This window comes from Prionailurus bengalensis, chromosome C1 (assembly GCF_016509475.1).
Source record: "Prionailurus bengalensis isolate Pbe53 chromosome C1, Fcat_Pben_1.1_paternal_pri, whole genome shotgun sequence".
Taxonomy (NCBI): Eukaryota; Metazoa; Chordata; class Mammalia; order Carnivora; family Felidae; genus Prionailurus; species Prionailurus bengalensis.
The window spans coordinates 94,508,495-94,528,889 of NC_057345.1; the positions used below are offsets into that span (position 1 = coordinate 94,508,495).

Below are 20,395 nucleotides of genomic sequence, written 5' to 3' on the forward strand. Positions count from 1 at the left end.
GGTCTTGGGTTTCATCTCAAGAACAAGAGGAAATGTTACAAATAGAACATTTGTTTATTTGTATATGAGATCATATCATGCAAAATGGGAAGGTACACAGCATGACAATCTTTTGAAACTACGCATGAAATCATTTTGTTTCTAGCTGCACCGTGAACGAAAAATTATTAATTAGGCTGAGTGTTAGATCTAGAGTTCTGGTTTTATAAATTGAGACCTGCCCTTTTGAATTATTTGTGTGCTTTTCCAGTGTCTTCCATATGGTCTAAATTTAGGATTCTACTGTAAAGGAAATAATTCCAGTAACACCTCTGAATTGACTGGTGCTCATTTTGAAAAGCCTGGCTGTATTAAAATTGAAAATAGGAAGTACTGTGACTTTAGTAATAACAACTTAGGTTTTATAAAGTGCCGCTTCTGTAGCTTAAGTGACATTACTGTTTACAGGCTGTTTATCTGAGGTGGTAAATTTAATGCTTATGGCTCGTGGCAGCATCTAGTTTTCTTTTTCCAATAGGATATCTGATTATGGCTTATCTGACCACTACCTCCATCTCCCTCCCATTCCAGTTTCCTCTCCTTAAGCAATTCGTTGTATAACAGAATTCCTCCAAACCTCAGACAAGATTGTCCTTAGCAGCCAAGAAAAGATTTTGACCTTGAGGTCAAATTACTTAACATGCTTCTTCTACTCAAATGCTTAGAATTAAGCATTCAAGTAGAGTTTCTGTATAATCATTTGAATGCTGACCGCATATTAACAAGTAAAGTGCTGAGCATATAGATGAAACTATCAAATAGTCTCTACCTGTGTTAGCAGCTTATACTGTAATTACAATATAAAAACAAGTAAATGGTGAAATATCAGGGGAGAAGTTCACAGTTTAAGACAATTACAGAAGAGCTGTCACAGGCCAGTATTTGATTAATTGCCAGTGGATTTTTATAGGAGATAAGGGTGTATGGATGAGCACATGAACAGGTTACTTGAAGCTGCGATCGTGAAGAAAAACTTTACAAAATAATTTTGTTAGTTGGAGAAGGATGTGGCATGGTGAGGGAGGTAGGGCTTGAGATGTCAGGCAGACAAGCATGAATACTGTAACAGCTGGTTGATCACTGGAAAAGTTGAGCAGGCTGAAGCCTGGGCAACTTGTAAAATGGTTGGAACAACAGAAATAGGGAATCCTGAAACGCAAGGCAGTTTGAGCAAGGTGGGAAGTGAGGACGCATAATCAGGTTGAGGCATGTTGACAGAAAGTGACGGTACTAATAATAGCAGTCATTTGTTAAATACCCATTTTAAGCCAAACATTCTGCCAGGTCCTGTGCACACATTGTCTCCTGTAAGTCTCACCACAGACCATACTCGGACAGCTAGTGGTTGATGGAGCCAGGGTTCTAGCCAGGCCTTGGTCCCAGCTAGGGTTCTTGGTCGCCGTCTTGCCATACCTGCCTTGCTACTTTTTTCTGGAGGCTGGGATGGGTAAAGCTGCAAACTTGAGAAGATGTCTGGGCGGGTTTCAAACTGTAGAGTGTATCAACATTTGTGGTTCTTGGGAAACATGCAGGCCCTTGGCTCCAACCCCAGGCACTCTGGGATTTGTTCGGGCTGGCACGGCCCTGGAGTCTTTGTTCCTCTACAGGCTTCCCAGGTAATTCTGATGTAGTCCGTGGTCGTTGGCCACGTGTTGAGCATCACTGGCCCCCAGAGAGTAGAGTGCTGACGTATAAACTTGGAGTAATGTCGTATATAAGGCATGGGAAGGGGAGACGGTGTGGAAAAGAATCCCAGCTGAAAGAGCCAGAATAATGTTCTTTCTGTCTCTGAGGCTGAAAGGAGGAATTTGCAGAAGATAAATTCAAAGCTGTTACAGAGACAAGCAGAGTGAAACTGCAAATGCCATGGAATTTATCACTGAAAATTGTCACTTAAGTCACAGTTTTATAGTCCTGTAATTATTTCTCCAAGGAATTCAATCCAGCTTAGTATGTAATTTTGCCTCGTAACAGTCTGTGAGAAGGGCCACTGTGCAGTTTATGAAATGCTAAAGGGATACCAGAAAAGTTTTGTGAGTTGGTTGTTGGATACAGAGCCAGGAACTGATTGGGATATTCTTGAGTTTTCAGATGTTAATCTAAAAATAACGTGACTGTAGTCTGTCTGAAATTAAAATCGATAGTGACTCTAGGATATGAATATATACGTGCATGTACATGTGCAAGTTGCTTTCCATGAATGAACCACACCTAGATCTGCTGCCTCCTAACTAGGTTACTAACAGGATTGAGACAGAATGGAATTATAGATAAAGTTGAGTGTATCTTTGATTTCTAAATGGTTGCAAGATTTCCTATTTTGCATTATCTAAACTGGGTTTGTCCTCAGTTAGTATGGCTAATTCTTCAAATATTAGGTATCTGTTATGTGCCAGGAGTTATTGTAGATCTTGGGAGTATATTGGTAAAGAAAACAAATTTTTCTCACGGAGCTGACATTCTGATGGAAGAAGGGAGATAGTGAAGTGTAAGTCAGGGCCAGTTGCCAAGGACAAATGCTGAATGTAGTAGAAAGCCATTGAAAGTTTCAAGGAGGCAGAGTGATGTGACTTGATCAAGATTTGACTACCAGTCTCAGGAAAGTAACACAACTATCCTTCACCTAGTCCCCGAATCTAGAATAATGCCTGGTATGTATACATACAATAGGTACCCAAGTATTTGAAGAATTAATTCGCTACGCCAATTGAAGACAAACATATAAGTAATTCAAAATAGGAAATCTTTCAACCATTTCCAAGTCCAAGATATTTCCTCCAAAGGTAAATTAGCATTTCAGATTTACTTTAAGACTGAAACTGTCCTTGTTCAGAGATTCAGCAGTGTTCTTTTATTTAAATAAGCATAGTAGAGATTTATTTCTTCTCAGGCTCATAATTGCTGGCCACCCTGAGATTTGAGGGCAGTCTTCTTCCTAGTCCATCCTTATTTTCTCAACGTGTCTTTTTTTATTCTTTCTGCTATTGTCAGGAGAGTTTCCACTGTGGTCATGTATAGTTTCTGCTATAACACCCTGACTATGCTTTCTATATTTCATAACTTGCAAGCTTTCTAGTGGTATCAACCCAGACTTCCATGCTAAATAACGATTTAGTGGGTCCTCTTGTGGAATGGCTGTCACCCTGTGCAAACCAGGTATAAATGTGTATTCAGGTTTTAAGTGCTGAATTGGTATATGACCTTTCTCAGGTGACCGACAATTCTTTTCTCAAAAGAAGGACTTAATGAAAAAGTTGAGTGCATAAGCACGTTATTACATATATGTCCGGAGTAGAACTATCATTACAGGAAAAATTAACACTCTCAGGTGCTATGTACATACATATTTTTAATTACATATTTTAATGCATATTGGGGAAATTGGTGTTCCGTAAAATTTGTATGTTAGCATATAGAAATTGACTGTTAGTAGTTTTACCTTGCTTCCAGGGTAGGCATCTAGTTTGTGTATATTCTTTATATCAGAAATACTTCGGTAAACAAAGACTCCTTGACTGGAATTTTTCTGCATTCTACAGCAGAGGTTTCAAACCTGGCTGTACATTAGTATCATCTAAGGAACTTCTTGATACTAATAACCTGGAAATTCCTCTCTCAGATTCATTTACATTGATCTAGGTGGAGTGGGATTCTGCCAAGGTCCCGGTATTATATTTTTGTTTTAAGTGCCCCAAATGATTCTAATGTGTAGCCAGGGTTAAGATCTGTTGCTCTAGAGACAGGTCATAAGCATACGTACAAACACGTACAATCAACCTCTTAAGCACTGTTTGAAAATCAAAACCCAAAACTTTCAGAGTGTAGCCTTACTATTGATAGTGTGGAGCTCGGACCAGCAGCCATTAGCATCACCTGGAAACTTGTTAGAAGTATAAAGAATTACAGGGTCTCACCCTGACCCATTGCATGGGATGAGATCCCTAGGTAATTCGTATGTACTTTAAAGTTCAAGAAAAGGTGCTTAAGATGTAGATACATACATATTCTCTGTACTAAAAATGGATGTTTAGAATCTTATACCTCATACATAAGATTTTCAGATTTCACTAGTCAGTGACATTCACTTTAAAGCATTTAGAAAATATTTCCAACAAGTAGGAACAAAGAGTTCTTAGGTAGTGAGCTTCTGGTGACAGAAAATTACCAGAGGTTTCTGTCACCTAGACGGGGAGGGGTTGCTATTGCCTGTCTTGGTTGGCTCTTGCTTATTTTGTTACGCTTATGTGTTTTTCTCTTCCTTCCTGTTCCGTTCTAGTCCACTCTTCATTGTGAGATATTTTTTCATTGTGTTATTTTTTACAGATAATGGTGAGGATACTTGAGACACTGTTTGCTGATAGGTGCCCCACACGTTAGAATATTTGGTAGAAGTAGGTTTAGATCTTTCTAGGGGAATGGATGTGGAAAGGATTGAGAGTAAATTCTGATTGCCTTTGTTTTTTTAAATATTTTTTTTTCAACGTTTATTTATTTTTGGGACAGAGAGAGACAGAGCATGAACGGGGGAGGGGCAGAGAGAGAGGGAGACACAGAATCGGAAACTGGCTCCAGGCTCCGAGCCATCAGCCCAGAGCCTGACGTGGGGCTCGAACTCCCGGACCGCGAGATCGTGACCTGGCTGAAGTCGGACGCTTAACCGACTGCGCCACCCAGGCGCCCCTGCCTTTGTTTTTTTAATTGTAGTGTGATAGTAACTTCATAAATTGGTTGTCCTCACATAGCAACAAGAATCAAGCTCTAATTCATATTAATCACAGTGATAAATAACACAATAAATATTAAGATTCATATATTACAGGGAATGGCCTGGTATGAATGTTCAGAGAATACTCTAAATTGCAATATATCAATTTTGATACAGGAATGATTTTTAATGTGTAGATTTTTATGATAGAAGATTCTAAAAAAACATTCACCAAGACACCTTTTCTTCTGTTGGTGCTCCTTAAGTTTAGAAGTGTCTGAAGCTCTAATAAATAATGTTTTTAAACATATATGGTATTGGATCAGCCTCCTCTGCTTTTTTAATAGCCAAGTTTAAAGGAGGGAGCATTTCTAAGTACAATAATTGGTTAAACGTCTTTTTTTCCTCCTGGGTTTCTTTTTAGGAACTACTGACAATCAAAAACCTATAGCCAACTTTGGGATACGGCTTTATTATTCAGCAACTAAAAGATGAGTTCTAATTGGCAGACTTCTGGCACTGGCACTTGTCCTCCTGTTTCTATAGAAACTGGGTTGGAAGTCAGAGCTGCACAAAGGGAAAGGGTAAGTTTCTTTCAAACTCCATATTTATAAACCCATATCTTATTAACTGGCATGGTGTCAGTTTCCACATAAAGACCTACATCAGTGAACTAGAACTCAAACATGAGCTACTAATTTTCACTTGAGTGGAAACTGACATCAGGTCATTAAATATAGTAGGAGGGTTTAAATATGGATTTATTTTTCTGGTGACTCTGACTTCACATTTCTTGAAACAGTGAACTCAGTCTGATAATTCTCACTTTCAGTTGTTTCTAATTTGGGGGTTATAAAGCTGATTTTTATCCTCTTAGATCTTATTCTATTGTACCTTTCTAGTAAGTGAAAATTTTGGAATATAAAGTATGTACAGAGGACATTTTAAAAGTCTGCATGAATTACAAGTCTCTTCTTTTGAGCTAAGTCTGGTTTTTTCCGTTATAAAACAAGTACAGTACTACTGACCAGTTTTTTAGTTTCTCTCCTCTCTTTGCCAAGCAGGATGAGGTCGTCTGTTGGGCACATACATTTGTTCTCATCCAGGCAGACATCCATTATTTGTAGACCCTAAGACACCTGCCAGTTGGTGAGTCATCTTACTGCTATGGCTTCAGAGGGCTGTGCTACACAGCTGGGGCATTTAGGCTTGAAATTGTGTAATCAAGTGTGATACACTGCGATCTACAGGTTGGTGTATGTAGATAATGTATACTAAACTCGGACTAGCTTTGAGATATTGGAAAGAAGGCAGGATTGGCTCTTGCCCTTTAAAACGTATCTATCTCATTTCCTTGGTCCTGACATATTTCTCTTTTTTTTATTTATTTTTTATTTTTTATTTATTTTATTTTTTTATTTTAAAAAAAAATTTTTTTTTTCAACGTTTATTTATTTTTGGGACAGAGAGAGACAGAGCATGAACGGGGGAGGGGCAGAGAGAGAGGGAGACACAGAATCGGAAACAGGCTCCAGGCTCTGAGCCATCAGCCCAGAGCCTGATGCGGGGCTCGAACCCACGGACCGCGAGATCGTGACCTGGCTGAAGTCGGACGCTTAACCGACTGCGCCACCCAGGCGCCCCTGACATATTTCTCTTAAGGGATAGACTTCTCTTCCCTGCTAAAACAGCAACGATGTTGGTTGACACGTAGCAAAGAGTGGGACCTCTTGGCTTGATTTCAGCTCAAATCGTCAGTTCTGTGAAAATTGTAGAAGTGAAAGCTGGAAGTCTTCTCTCACTTCCAAGTCCCTGGTCGGTTCATGGCCGAGAGTAGATTCTCATGAAAAATGTACGCCTCCCTTCTTTAACTACTAATGTGTATCGTGTTTCTGTTTGCTCGCTGGGGCTTGAATGAGATAAAAATAGAATTGAATTTGTGATTTTGGGGGGACAGGGAGAGGGCGGCTAGGAAAAAAACTTCAGGTTTTAGCTGCGTGCTATCAACCATCTAAACATCCAGATGTGTTCTTTACCCCTTAGTAAAGGTGGCCAACTCATCCTGGTTTTAAAACTGAAAGTCCCGTGACCCAGGAACCTCCCTCATTTCCAGCCAAACCCAGACAGTTGGTTACCCTGTCTTAGTTTATTCTCTGTATCCCTAAAAAGGCCTCACTAACTTACTATTCATCATTATTGTATATAGAGGAGATTTCACAATATATTAGCTTCTGTTGGAATGTTGCCATGAATTAGGTTCTTTTTTTTTTCTTTAAGAAATGGTTGTCATTTGCCTCAGTGATCCCAGGTAATGGCAGCTTACCTCTCAGAAATAAAACGTGAACTTTAACTGATTTATTTAGAAGTTGATTCCAACCACTTTTGTTATTTTGCATTTGTGTATATGTTAATATCTTAGGCATAAGTCTGAGACAATTGGGTAGATATTTGTGAGAAATAAGTAGGCAGATATGTAGACATAAAGCCTCCTACCAGTTGGTTTCGGCATAAGAGAAACACACTTAAGGTTTTTAGAAAGTTTTGGGCTTTGGTTTTATATTGAAGATTTCAGAGAAACCAGTGTCCATGTTTTGTATTATGTCTTGCTTAAAAATAACTAAAATATTAATACACGGTGTGTTTTTTCTCATGGAAATAGTTGATTTTACAACTGGACAAGTTCATTAAGTAAACTAATTTTTGTAAACATAGCGTCCTATATATTAATATACCTAGATTATTTGAAAAATACTGCAAAATTATCATTTTGGTCCATTTAAGTTTAGTTGTAGCTTTTATTAAATTTTAACCTCCAGAGAATCCTTTTTTTTTTTTTTTTATGTTTATGTTTTGAGAGAGAGAGACAGAGCATGAACAGCGAAGGGGCGGGGGGGGCACAGAATCCCAAACAGCCTGATGTGGGGCCCAAACCCAGAAACCGTGAGCTCAGGACCTGAGCAGAAGTCGGACACCCAACCAACTAAGCCACCCAGACACCCCTAATGTTTGTTTATTTTTGAGAGAGAGAAACAGAGAATGGGCGGAGAATGGTGAGGGAATCCGAAGCAGGCTCCAGGCTCTGAGCTGACAGCACAGAGCCCGATGCGGGGCTTGAACTCACGAACTGTGAGATCATGACCTGAGCCGAAGTCGGACGCTTAACTGACTGAACCACCCAGGTGCCCCATAACCTCCAGAGAATCCTTAAAGAAGGAAAGCCAGGGACCATGATCTCATCAACACTGGTAATTAGGTTTCAGAGTTGGCCCTGTGAAGGACTAACTTTGTAACTTTAGGCAAATAACTTGGTCTTAATTTTCTTTTTAATTTTTTTTTAATGTTTATTTATATTTGAGAGAGACAGAGACAGAATGCAAGTGGGTTAGGGGCAGAGAGAGAGGGAGACACAGAATCTGAAGCCGGCTCCAGGCTCCGAGCTGTCAGCACAGAGCCCGATGTGGGGCTTGAACTCACAAACCGTGAGATCATGACCTGAGCCGAAGTCAGACGCTTAACCGCCTGAGCCACCCAAGTAGGCGCCCCTGCTTGGTCTTAATTTGCTTTTTGTTCCTTCAGTATAAAATAGGAATAATAATACCTACCCAACTTCCTTAAAGGCTTGACTCGATGATAATGAGGTATTAGGTAGGAAAGAACTTTAAAAAGTTAAAGGTACCGTGACTAGAGTTTTAGTATTAGAAATCGTCCTTAGTGATGAACATATGTAGAAAATTCCTTCTTTTACAATGTTAGTATGGCATTTCGTAGAGTAAGAGCTGCAAGGGGTGGCATCTTAACAGTTTTAAGCCAATATGTAGCTGAGAGGAAAGTACACTGAACTTTTACGTTCAAGTTGTCATAGCTCTACTAAATAAAAAAGTCTATATATATGTCAAGGGTTACAATTTATGAACATGGCGACTAATATTTTAGTATCGAGAAACTACAGGTGGCCTATACTCAGGCATTACCTTCTTTGCTTAAGATTCGGTGAATATTAGAAGACCTAAAAATGTTAATTATCATAACAACTACATTTTTACTGCACCGTATCAAATTGTCTTTTGTGGCTTTAATTTGTTCTGGTTCTTAGGTATTTTGCATTCTCCTTTCCATCTCAGTCGAGATATGATAACATTTTATGCCGATTTGAGTTAGAACAAATTTATTATAAGATAACTGCTTTCAGTTAAATTAACTTCATGATCTTGTGTACTGCCAAGAAGTCAGGGTGATCTAAAGAGGAAAGTGTAGGGTTTCTTGTCAGTCTGTGTTTGAATTGTGACTCCAGTGTTTACTGGGTGCTTAATTTGACTTTAAGCCTTACTGATTGGTAGGATGGGCATCCTAGTATCTGCTTCTATAAAGGTGGTGAAGATTAAATACGATAATATATAAAACGTGCCTCACCCAGTAAGTAGTATACATTGGATGTTGAAATAAAGTTGTTCACCACCCTACTACTCCACACACACAGCTGTGTATCCTAATTTAATATTTGTTTCCTCTTTGTCTCCTAGGGATCTCTTGAAGGGGAAGGGGAAAGAAGACGAGTGAACTGTTTTTGCTTTTCTTAAAACTCTGGGATAGTAGTATTTCTAGGTTACGGATTCTTAAGAGACGTGGTGACATCTTAGAATATTGTCCAAGAAAAGTAATAAATGAATAGGAACATCATAAGTTAGTTGTTAAAACAAGGACTACATTAATTATAGCTGTCTTTAACGTCTTGTAGCCTAGGAAATCAGACTTTTTAATCCACACCACCCAGGTTTAAAATTTTTTTTTCTTAACGTTTTTACTTATTATTGAGAGACAGAGCATGAGCATGGGAGGGGCAGAGAGAGGGGGAGATAGAGAATCCAAAGCAGGTTCCAGGCTCTGAGCTCAGCATAGAGCCCGACGCGGGGCTGGAACTCACAAACCGCGAGATCATGACCCGAGCCAAAGTTGGACGCTTTACCGACTGAGCCACCCAGGCGCCCCTGCACACCACCCAGGTTTGAGCAGGGTGAAGAGTTGCTCTGTTGCATAAGATTCATAAAGTTTGTTCAAGTCGGTATTCAACTTGGAATTCTTCAGTTGGTCCTACTTAAGATGTACAGTCTGCTTTCATAGGAGGAAGGAATCTCATTGTCCTAGGTGAAGTCTCTTTTGAGAAAATTATTGCTTACAAGAGAAAGGGGGATGGATGAGAGTGGTGCCTAATAAACCACTGATTTATTTAGCTTCTGTTTGGATGTAGAAAGAAGAAAGGAAATTTGCGGCTACTGTGTATGAGGGTTATTTTGCTTAGTACAGGTGTATTTTCATTTAGGCCTTAGAGTGTATCTGTGAGGTGGGTTAGTGTTGTTAACCTCATGTATGGAGGATAAAAGTGGCACCCAGGTTGATAACCTTCATGAGGTCATATGGCAACAGGCAACAAGAGTGGGAATTTATTAACTGTTTTTGCTGTTTGTGTGTGTGGTATTTGTTTTTTTCATACTGTCTTATGTCTAAAAGAGAAAGATAATGTTAGACATTTATGTCTAAATGTAAAACCTAGGGGCGTCTGGGTGGCTCAGTTCGTTGAGTGTCCGACTTCAGCTCAGGTCATGATCTCACGGTCTGTGAGTTTGAGCCCTGCATCAGGCTCTGTGCTGACAGCTCAGAGCCTGGAGCCTGCTTCAGATTCTGTGTCTTGCTCTTTCTCTGTCCCTCCCCTGCTCATGCTCTCTCTCTCTCTCTGTCTCAAAAATAAATAAAAACATTAAAAAGATAAATAAAATAAATTTAAAAAAATAAATGTAAAACCTAGGTTTTTAAAAAAAATTTTTTTAAGTGTATTCATTTATTTTGAGAGAGAAAGACAGAGCAAGGGGAGGGGCAGAGAGAGAGGGGGAGAAAGAGAATCCCAAGCAGACATGGGGCTCGAACCCACGAACCGTGAGCTCATGACTTGAGCTGAAGGAATGCTTAACCGACCGAGCCACCCAGGCGCTCCTAAAACCTAGGTTTTAAATAGGACTAACTACTGTTTTTAAGATAACTGAGATTTGAACCCAGATTAATTTGGTTCCAAAGTTTATGCTGGGCATACAAAGATCAGTAGAACACCATCCAACTTGTTGATCTTGCAGATTTAATGGCGGAGCGACATGTAAGCTCATGTAGTACTCTGTTAAAAGGTAGATGGGGGGACACCTGGGTGGCTCAGTCAATTAAGTGTGTGACTTCAGCTCAGGTCATCATCTCACGGTTCGTGGGTTCCAGCCCTGCGTCGGGCTCTGCGCTGACAATGTGGAGCTCCCTCTGTCCCTGCTCCTCCTCTGCTTGTGCGAGCTCACACGCGTGCGCTCTCTCTCAAAAAAAAAAAAAGTTGGGATTCAGACCAGAGAATGACTTCCTGCTAGGGGAGGTCTCCGGAGGAGGTGGCCTTTGAGTGAGTCAGGTTGTGAGGGTGAGACTATGCAAAGCTTGCACAGAAGCCTACACAGGGAGTTGAGAGGGTATGGTATTTTAGAGTCAAAGCCAGGGTTTCAGTTTAGTCTTTCTCTCTATAGTGAGGCAGTTGTTTAAAATGATTATTAATATTAAATAATATTTTAAAGCAGAGGTGAATGGAAGTTTAGAATAATAATTTTTAATTAATTTTAATTATTTTGTTTAATTTTAATTATTATTTTGAATAACAATAGTTTTCAAGAATGTTCTGAAAGAGATTATAAGGGAGCTTGGTGTTACAGAGAACTCGAGGATTTTTTGTTTCCTCTTAAAATCACCCAAATAATGAAGGGCTCTCTACTCACATGTATTGCTTAGTCTGAATAATGTTATTACCTAGGTAACATATTTATTCCATGTTTAAGAAACATCTTTTAGTTTAAGTCTATCTTCCAGTAAAAGCTACCTATTCAACCATTATATAAAACTTGTAGTTCTGAAGACACATCTAGATCATTTACCTTGAATATTTTAGATAGTTAGATGTAGTGAAAGGTAATATTGTTTGGAAAGGCAGGAATGCTATTCAAATGATTTTGACATAAAGGAGGATTTTAGCAATTCTGTTTTTTATTACATAGCAATATACATTCATCACAGAAAATTTAGGAAACATAATGAAAACAAAGATTACTTCTAATCAATAAGGAGAAACAAACTTTTGGAGGGGGTTATACAATTCCAATCACTAAATAAAGTTTTAATATTCATTCAGATTTCAGAGTCATAGTCAACCAGTAGCTACATTTAATACTTTTTTTTTAACGTTTATTTATTTTTGAGAGATAGTTGGAAAGAGGCAGAGCAGGAGTGGGGGAGGAGCAGAGAGAGAGGGAGACACAGAATCCGAAACAGGCTCCAGGCTTTGAGCCATCAGCACAGAGCCCGATGCGGGGCTCGAACCCACAGACAGCAGAATCGCAGAATCATGACCAGAGCTGAAGTCGGATGCCCAACCAGCTGAGCCACGCAGGCGGGCACTCCTACATTTAACACTTTTTTAAGCTAACAAGAGTGGTTTTTCATCTTTACATATTTTAGTGACTGAATTACCCTGACACAGTTGAGAGTTTGGTCAGTTTATTATTACAGTACATTCTGATTTTTATTTAATACGTAAGGTAGTTGTTTTGACTGATGAAGAGTTTAGCCTATTTGATTAAATACTAATAAAGGACTTAGTTTAAGTGTTTATTACTCTTACTAGCAGTTAGACATTGCTCAGAATGCTGAAGCAAAAAGGAACCTTAAAAACTGTCTGGTTTGCCTTCTCATTTTATAAATGAGGAAACTTTTTTTTTAATAATTTTTCCATATAGACTATTTTTTTTAATTTTTTAAATGTATGTTTGTATATTTTGAGAGAGAGCATGAGCAGAGGAGGGACAGAGGGAGACACGGAATCTGAAACAGGTTCCAGGCTCCGAGCTGTCAGCACAGAGCCTGACGCGGGGCTGGAACTCACAAACTGTGAGATCGTGACCTGAGCCAAAGTTGAACACTTAACCGACTGAGCCACCAGGCGCCCCGGAAACTGTTTTCTTCCAAGCTGCTGTTCCAGTGACTTCTTTGTTTAGATTTTGTTTTGTTAAGCTCTTGCTTCATTGCAGTCCTTTCTCTTCCTGGTCAGGCTCTGTTTTTTCCACCTCTCAGCCAAGGGTACAAAGAAAAAGGAGACCGAAGAGAGGAGATAACATGTGCCAGAGAAGTAGAAGGAGCCAGTGTAGGTCTGGGTGTAATCATATAACCAGCCTGGAAGGAAAGAATGATCTCTGTTAGCAAAGCAAACCTTTCAGTTAGTAATTCTTAGCCATAGACTGCTCATTGAGGGAAGAAGCCTCCTGTACTTGTAGGTATCGTGACCCAACAGAAAGTCAGGCTGCTTGCCTGATATTTTGGATTGATGAAGTTAAATCGGTTCTGCTTGAGTTAGGGGTTTAACCCTGTGGGAACAAAGCCATTGTGGAGCCAGAACTCATCTTGTCTTATAGTGGAAATTAGGAAAACTCAGGGACGCCTACAGTTTGATTTTATGATGAATCTTATTCGAAGGTCACTGTTCTTACAAAGAAAACAATTGTGAATTGCTATTGTTTCCTGAAGAAAAAAGTGAGAGAATTGATTATTTTTTTTCCCCTCACTGAACAAACATTTCAGTAATTACTATGTTCCCAACAGTTGTTGAAGAAGGTAATGATATTAAGCCAAAACAGACATGGTTCCTGCCCTCAGACTGTACAGTTTAGTGGGGAGTTGGGTATTAACCACGTGAATTACACGTGCCATCAGGGCTATGAAGGGAAGGTTCAGGAAGCTATGAGAGCATATGGAAAGGAAGTGACTATTTAGTCAAGTGGGTTAAATGATGACTATAAATCCCCCTGAAATCAAAATGCTCTTTAATCAAGAATGGGTGGGTCCACCATTTGGCTAATGGCACATACTATTATGTGCCGTTTTTAAACGAAACACTTTCTTTTTTTTTAATTCCTTTTTTAATGTCTTTATTTATTTTGAGAGAGAGCATGCATGCCTGTGAGCACGGGAGAGGTAGAGAGAAGGGGAGAGAAAGAATCTCAAGCATGCTCCTCACTGCCAGTGCAGACCCTGATGTGGGCTCAAACTCATGAACCATGAGATCATGACCTGAGCTGAAATCAAGAGGGAGATGCTTAACGGACTGAGCCACCAGGTGCCCTGAAACTCTTTTCTTAAAAACTGTGTACGGTGGTAAAGAATGTGCAAGGCAAGAATGTTTGTGTGTGGCCTTCAAACATTGTTATAAAAGTCAGCCCTATGGAAAGGCAAATAATGTGTTAGTATTATGATAGTTTTGACCTCCTAGCCATCCTAAAGGTCTCAGGACCTCTGGGTGTCCACTGACCACACTCTGAGAACTTCTTTTCTAATTTTGTTGTTGTTGTTGTTGTTAAAAAAATTTTTTTTAATGTTTATTTATTATTGAGAGACACAGAGCATGTGCAGGGGAGGGGCCGAGAGATAGGGAGACACAGAATCTGAAGCAGGCTCCAGGCTCTGAGCTGTCAGCACAGAGCCTGATGTGGGGCTCGAACTCACAAACCACAAGATCATGACCTGAGCTGAAGTCGGACGCCCAACCGACTGAGCCACGCAGGCACCCTGAGAACTTCTTTTCTAAGATACTATATGCATATTATCTTTGTAGATGCAAATTGGCTTTTAATCCTAAAAAACCTTAAAAAGTTAAAGCTATTATTCTGATCATTTATTGAAGAAGTTGTGGTGCTATATGCCAGATGAAAATATCTGCCCTCATAGGGCTTACGTATTATTTTAAGTAGGCTCCATGTGCAACATGAGGCTTGAACTCACAGCCCTGAGATCAAGAGTCAGATGCTGTACTGACCCAGCCAGCCAGACATCCCTGATTTTCATTTTGGAACATGGTTTCTCACTGAATGTTAGCATATACCCTTTTCTTTTTTTGGTCTGATTGTATGTGTCTTTATCTCCTGTCGTTTGTTTTTTAATTTGGTTTTGATACAGATAATTTTTTTGTTTGCTTCATTAGCTTTATGTTTCCTGTTAACTGATATAATGAATGAATGGGATGTTTTATAGCCTCTTAAATTCAGCTAACTTTAGCTTGCTTTTTACCTATTGACTCCTTGTTGGATCAGTGACCTCATTTAAATGTTTCTTGGAGTTAAGCGTGGAGAGAAATGGAGTAGGACAAGTCTTTGTGTTATGTGGGTTGTGATTGACCTTTAGATATCTAAGAGAGAAATAGGTAGGTGACCAGTAGCTCAAATTTCTAGAAAGGAGGAAGTGTAGAAAGTACCCAGACCCTTTCCTATCCCTTGTCATTCTTGCTTAGTCCCACCAGTACAGCAGATTTACCAGTATATACATAGCCTGCGAAGCATAAGATAGGGACATTAGAAGAAATGCTTCAGAAAAGACTAGTAGTTTTTAGACAAGGAAGTGGATAGTGCTGCTAAAAAGTCAGGAGGGCATAGCTGAAAATAGTGAAAATGGGTGGTGATGGTGGTTGTCTTTATAAATCCCAGAAAACTGGTAATAAGCCTTTCATTTCACATGTAAAAATACATTTAAAGTTAGAATGTTGGGGCGCCTGGGTGACTCAGTCAGTTAAGTGTCTGACTCCTGATTTCTGCTTGGGTCACGATCCTGGGATTGAGCCCCACATGGGCTTCGTGCTGACAGCACGGAGCCTGCTTGGGATTCTCTCTGTCCCTGTCTCTCTCTGCCCCTCCTCCCCCTCTCAAAATAAATACACATTAAAAAAAATAAATGACTGTTGGTAATTCAGAACCCATCATATTCTAATCGTTTTATATGTAAACACCTAAGTTGACATTCAAAAGACTGGGCTGCTTTGTGGACAGCAAAAGCATTGTGGATGGGAGAGAAAAATGAGATGATGTACCAGCCATAATCCAGGAGAGCGTGTGTCCATCTAAGTGTCCGCTCCATGCTGAGTATTACCATATGTAGCCAACACTCAGGAGGAGGAGTACCCTGGCAGCTGGTACCGACTGCCTAAGACCCAAGAAGTGCCCTGTAAGCATTTCCTCAGTGTTTCTGGACTACCTGCCTCGAATTCACCTGAGATGCATGTTAATCGTGCAGATTCATTGGCTTTCCTTAAGCATAATTCATCATGGGTGGCACCCAGTTGATTCTCATGCACAATAAAATTATAGTCCGTATTAGTTTCATGTGGCTATGGCTATAACCCTTATTTTAAGCAGGAATGCCTAATGATATTTCTTGTGATAATTGAAAACAACTAAGAAGGTAGGGCTCAGCTTCCGTAAACAGTTCTGCAAACTAGTTTTTTTATAGTCAATATGAAACTTGATATTTAATAGAGGGTTGTACATTTATTTTTTTAATGTCAACACTTTTAAACTATTCATCATTTTATGGGTAAAGCCATACGTGTTTAAAAATGAGTTTACCATCCTGTCTAAAAAGTACCTCTGATAGCTCAGGACTTGATTGTTGAACCGAGTTATGAATCCTCTTTATTAGGATTACTGTTGTAAGTTTATTATTGGTCATCTTGTTAAAACTTGAAATACACCCAGAAGGCCCTTAATTCCCAAGTTCCTTGATGCTGGTTCAAATTAGTGGTTGAGAGTTCCATGAGTGACTTGAGGGTTTTGAACCAGAACTTCTAGCTGTTGGGCTACAGCATAGTGGCAGACTTCCAAGGTGTACAATGATCTTTTGTCCTCCCTGGAGTCACTGGAGCCACTGCTGGCTATTAACTGCCTTGTCATTTTACTTAGGGCGTACTGTTATAAACATTTTCTATATGTGCCATGATGGGAAAAGTCTTGGGAAACGGTTTAGCAAGTTTAAACCTCACTGCCTTTGAAGACAGGAGCTCTCTCAAGGCCCCTTGATAGAAGTTTGCAGTAAGATTTACTGGCAGTGCTTTAAGTATTTGCTCTATGCTATGAGTGTCATTAAAAGGATTATGCTCTGTGTTAGGATTTTGAAGCTTGATTTTTTTTTTTTTTTTGGCCTTGTAAAGGAATATATTTGTGAAGGAAAGACTACCCCACCCATCCCCTCTTTTTAACGAGAGTAGTGAGCTATTTGGAATTTATTTGCGATGTTTTTGTAGGGATTTGTCAATCTTAGGAACACTGAATCCAAATACAATTCTTGGGGGCTTTGTTGTTTGTGAGGAAAATAATCACTGAATAAATAATGATTTACATTACTTTCTTTTGCTTCTTCAGGGAATGATATGTTCCTCCGGGTTTAGAGGACAGAGAACTTTGCTCTGCCTTCTTACTTGTCCCTACCTACCCTAACCTGCATAGTGGATTTACAGCACATCAAAAAGTGGAGTCATTTTATTTGTTTTCCAAATAAAATTTCAGGCCATAGAGAAATTTTCAACTATAGGCCAAGATGATAAAACTGTAGAGGGCATGGTTGAGGAAAGGTGGAGTGAGGAACAGGTGGAATATTTGTTTCATGTTATATCTGAAATGAGGATAGGCTAGAAATAGGAAGTGCCATTTCATGAGGAAATGAACTTATCTGTGTTAATGGCACAGAGACAAGCTTAGATGAATGAATTTCCATTTTAGCCATTGTCTGTTCTTATAAAACACAGATGAAGAGTTAGTATAAAATTACCAGTTTCCCTCCATGGCCTCTCTGGTGAGGCGTGAGGATGACCAAAGCAGGAGAGAAATGTACTTCTCCGTTAGGAACTACCTAACTTTAACTTACTCTGGGGTACAACCAACTTAGAGCTGTTTGGCGTTAGAAGTGACTTTCTTTGAGTTTGTCGAAAAAATCACTTGTGAAATACTTAATTGAGTGAAGCTTCAGTATTTTTTTAAGGTCATTTTTATTATAACACAGCTCAGGATGTCTTCGTTCAAGGTAAGAAAACAAGAGTTAACCAATTTGCACTATAACCAAGTAATAGTGACTTAATCAGATTTTCAGTTAATGAAGTAGAGAAAGAATGTACATTCTAATAATTCTTAGTTTTAGAGGTTCTCGACTCTTGTCCTGAGTATTAAGTTCTGGAAGTATATGTGACAGAGTGATGGCTATACCGTGACCCCATATGTTGTGGAAGAACATTAAGAGAATAGCTTTTTCTGTTTTTTTGGGGTTTTTTGTTTTTTTAAGATTTTATTTTTAAGTAATCTCTACACCCAACGTGGGGCTCGAACCTACAACTCTGAGATCAGGGTCGCAGGCTCTATCCACTGAGCCAGCTGGACGCCCCAAGAGAATTTTTGTTTTCTTTGTGTTCCCCATAGCTTTGTGTTCCTCCTAGCATAGCTAGGAGAGGGCTATGCTAATAAGTTGCTTGATAATTATTGAACGAGTACTAAGCTATAATCAAATAATTATGATGTTTGAAGGACTTCTCAGATATTTGTGATTGTTTTAAATATACATAAAATATGTATATTAGCGTAATAGAGGGATTCATCAGGTGGCAGTGGGGGGCACATGGAAGAGAAGGGAACTGCATTCAGTTTTATTTTATAGGCAGCTAATATGGACCCTTGGTGGTTTTATTTTGAAGTGAAACTGAGCCTTTAGCATTTTTGAGCTCACAGGTCCAATGCCTGATACAAGATGAAAAATTTCACGTTCCTGCTTGTACGTTGGAGAATATGATTATATGCTTTGCTCAGTGATTGATCTTTGTATTTGTATTACTTTTTGCAGGTTCGTATTTGTTAACAGGGATCTACTAGAAATACAATAAGGTTTTAAAATACCAGTACTTTTTACTTTTCCACAACCTTCCAAAACTTCTGTCTGGGCCAACTTGTAGTTCTGGATACTGTTTACCAACAGATAATTGTGGGGTTTGGAGGAGCAGGGTTAGTTGGCCTGCACTTAGGTCTGTTGACCACCCGAGGTCAGGAAACCTGGAGCGACCCTAATACTGTCCTAGTCTGAAGCAGATCATATTATTAAACTAACATTGAATTTGTCAACTGAGTATTAAAAAGGAATAGGAGAGGGTGTGGGGCGGAAGAAGTGGTGTGGGGGGGGGGGGGGCGTGATTTTTAACTTTGATCCATTTCAGTCCCTGTCAGTTATTTTCATCGGAGGTGGTACAGATTTTGTTGCTACTATGTTTCTTCGCATATTCAGAGTTAATGAAGGTCTGTAAGTAGTTTTCTTGCCCATAGGCTCCATTTACATTTATTAAAAGTATTTTTTTAACTCAGTCATATGATTTCTATGGGTTTCTTATGCTTTTTTTTTCTTTCCTTGAATTTTTAAAATATGTTCTGTCGGACGAACTTGTTTTTTTCTCTTTCATTTCCATACAGGAGGGAGAAAATATTGTTCATATAGTCGATGTTACAGTTTTTAACTAGTGTTTTGACTAAGGATTGTTGTGAAAAGTTTTACTGTTTGCTAGCTTCCTAATTTTAAAATACCTGTAATCTTTTATAGGAATTTCAACTTTTGCAATTTGATAATAACAGATCTGGGTAAGTACAAAATGAGAATCTCCTACAGTTCTGTGAATCTAAGTTTGGTTGAGAATTTAATACTTTATAACCAGTAAGCCTTGTGATTTAGTTAAAGCTGCAGGCAACAGTGCAACGGCCTACACCTGTTGAGAGCTGAGTAAATCTGTATGTAAATCAGCATTTCTGTTCTTTCTATGGTCCTTGTGCTGGTCTCAGAAGTTAGGAACAAGTCTAATGGCTTTTGTAAAATCCTCTTGTCGTTCCACAGAGGAGTGACTTACAGGAATAAAGACTTAACTGAAGTTTCTCCCTTTAACAAGATGCTTCGTTGGCATAGCGTAGTCAGTGAGAGATCATGTTACAGAGAAGGAAGTTTGACTGGATTTTGTATTAATTATAATAATAATAATCTTGTTTAAGATACTGTGAGCAACTCCCAGATTTAAAAATCTGTATATGAGCTGTCAGCAACAGCCTTATCGATTTCTTTGACTATCTTGTAGAACTTATAAAAAAATTATGATTGCCTAAATAATATTTTCTGAATTAGTGGGTAAAAATTCTTTCATGAGCTGTCCTTTTCCTCACGTATAGTGCTAGGGTATTATGGGCATTGGGTAATAAAAGGCTTGTAAATTTTTTTTGACTCATTGATAGTAAGAAATGTGTTTTACATCACCTATATTTTATATGATGTGTGTGTGTGTGTGTGTGTGTGTGTGTGTGTGTGTGTATGAACTAAAAATTTAAAATAAAGTGATGCACACTGTTTTTTAATCTGTTCTGTTGTAGTCTGTTCTTTTTCATTAAGAAAATTTTAACATAATTTTTTTAACGTTTATTTATTTTTGAGACAGAGACAGAGCATGAATGGGGGAGGGGCAGAGAGAGAGGGAGACACAGAATTGGAAGCAGGCTCCAGTCTCTGAGCCATCAGCCCAGAGCCCAACGAGGGGCTCGAACCCACGGACTGCAAGATCGTGACCTGAGCTGAAGTCGGACGCTTAACCGACTGAGCCACCCAGGCGCCCCTCATTAAAAAAATTTTAAAGGTCATGACCATACAATTTGATTTCAAGACCCACATACATATATATCTATAACTTTTCCCTTTCAAGTAATACTCCTCACAAAACTTGCCTTGCCTTCTCATGTATTGAACTTTTTTTTTTTAATT

General features: G+C 39.1%; 1 protein-coding gene across 3 annotated transcripts in view; it reads right to left on the minus strand.

Annotated features, from left to right (window-relative positions):
* Window positions 1–1,474: 1,474 nt before the first annotated feature.
* The window catches only part of SLC16A4 (solute carrier family 16 member 4), a 36,506-nt gene continuing 17,585 nt past the window's right edge, over window positions 1,475–20,395 (minus strand). Inside the window, exon 8 of one of the 3 annotated variants that reach the window (XM_043575813.1) lies at window positions 1,475–1,833. In XM_043575813.1, coding sequence (XP_043431748.1) covers window positions 1,541–1,833 — 293 coding nt within the window. In that variant the 3' untranslated portion in view covers window positions 1,475–1,540. Of the gene's footprint in view, window positions 1,834–12,672; window positions 12,983–20,395 lie in introns of those variants that run through there. The other 2 variants (XM_043575811.1, XM_043575812.1) reach the window with 2 other exon arrangements.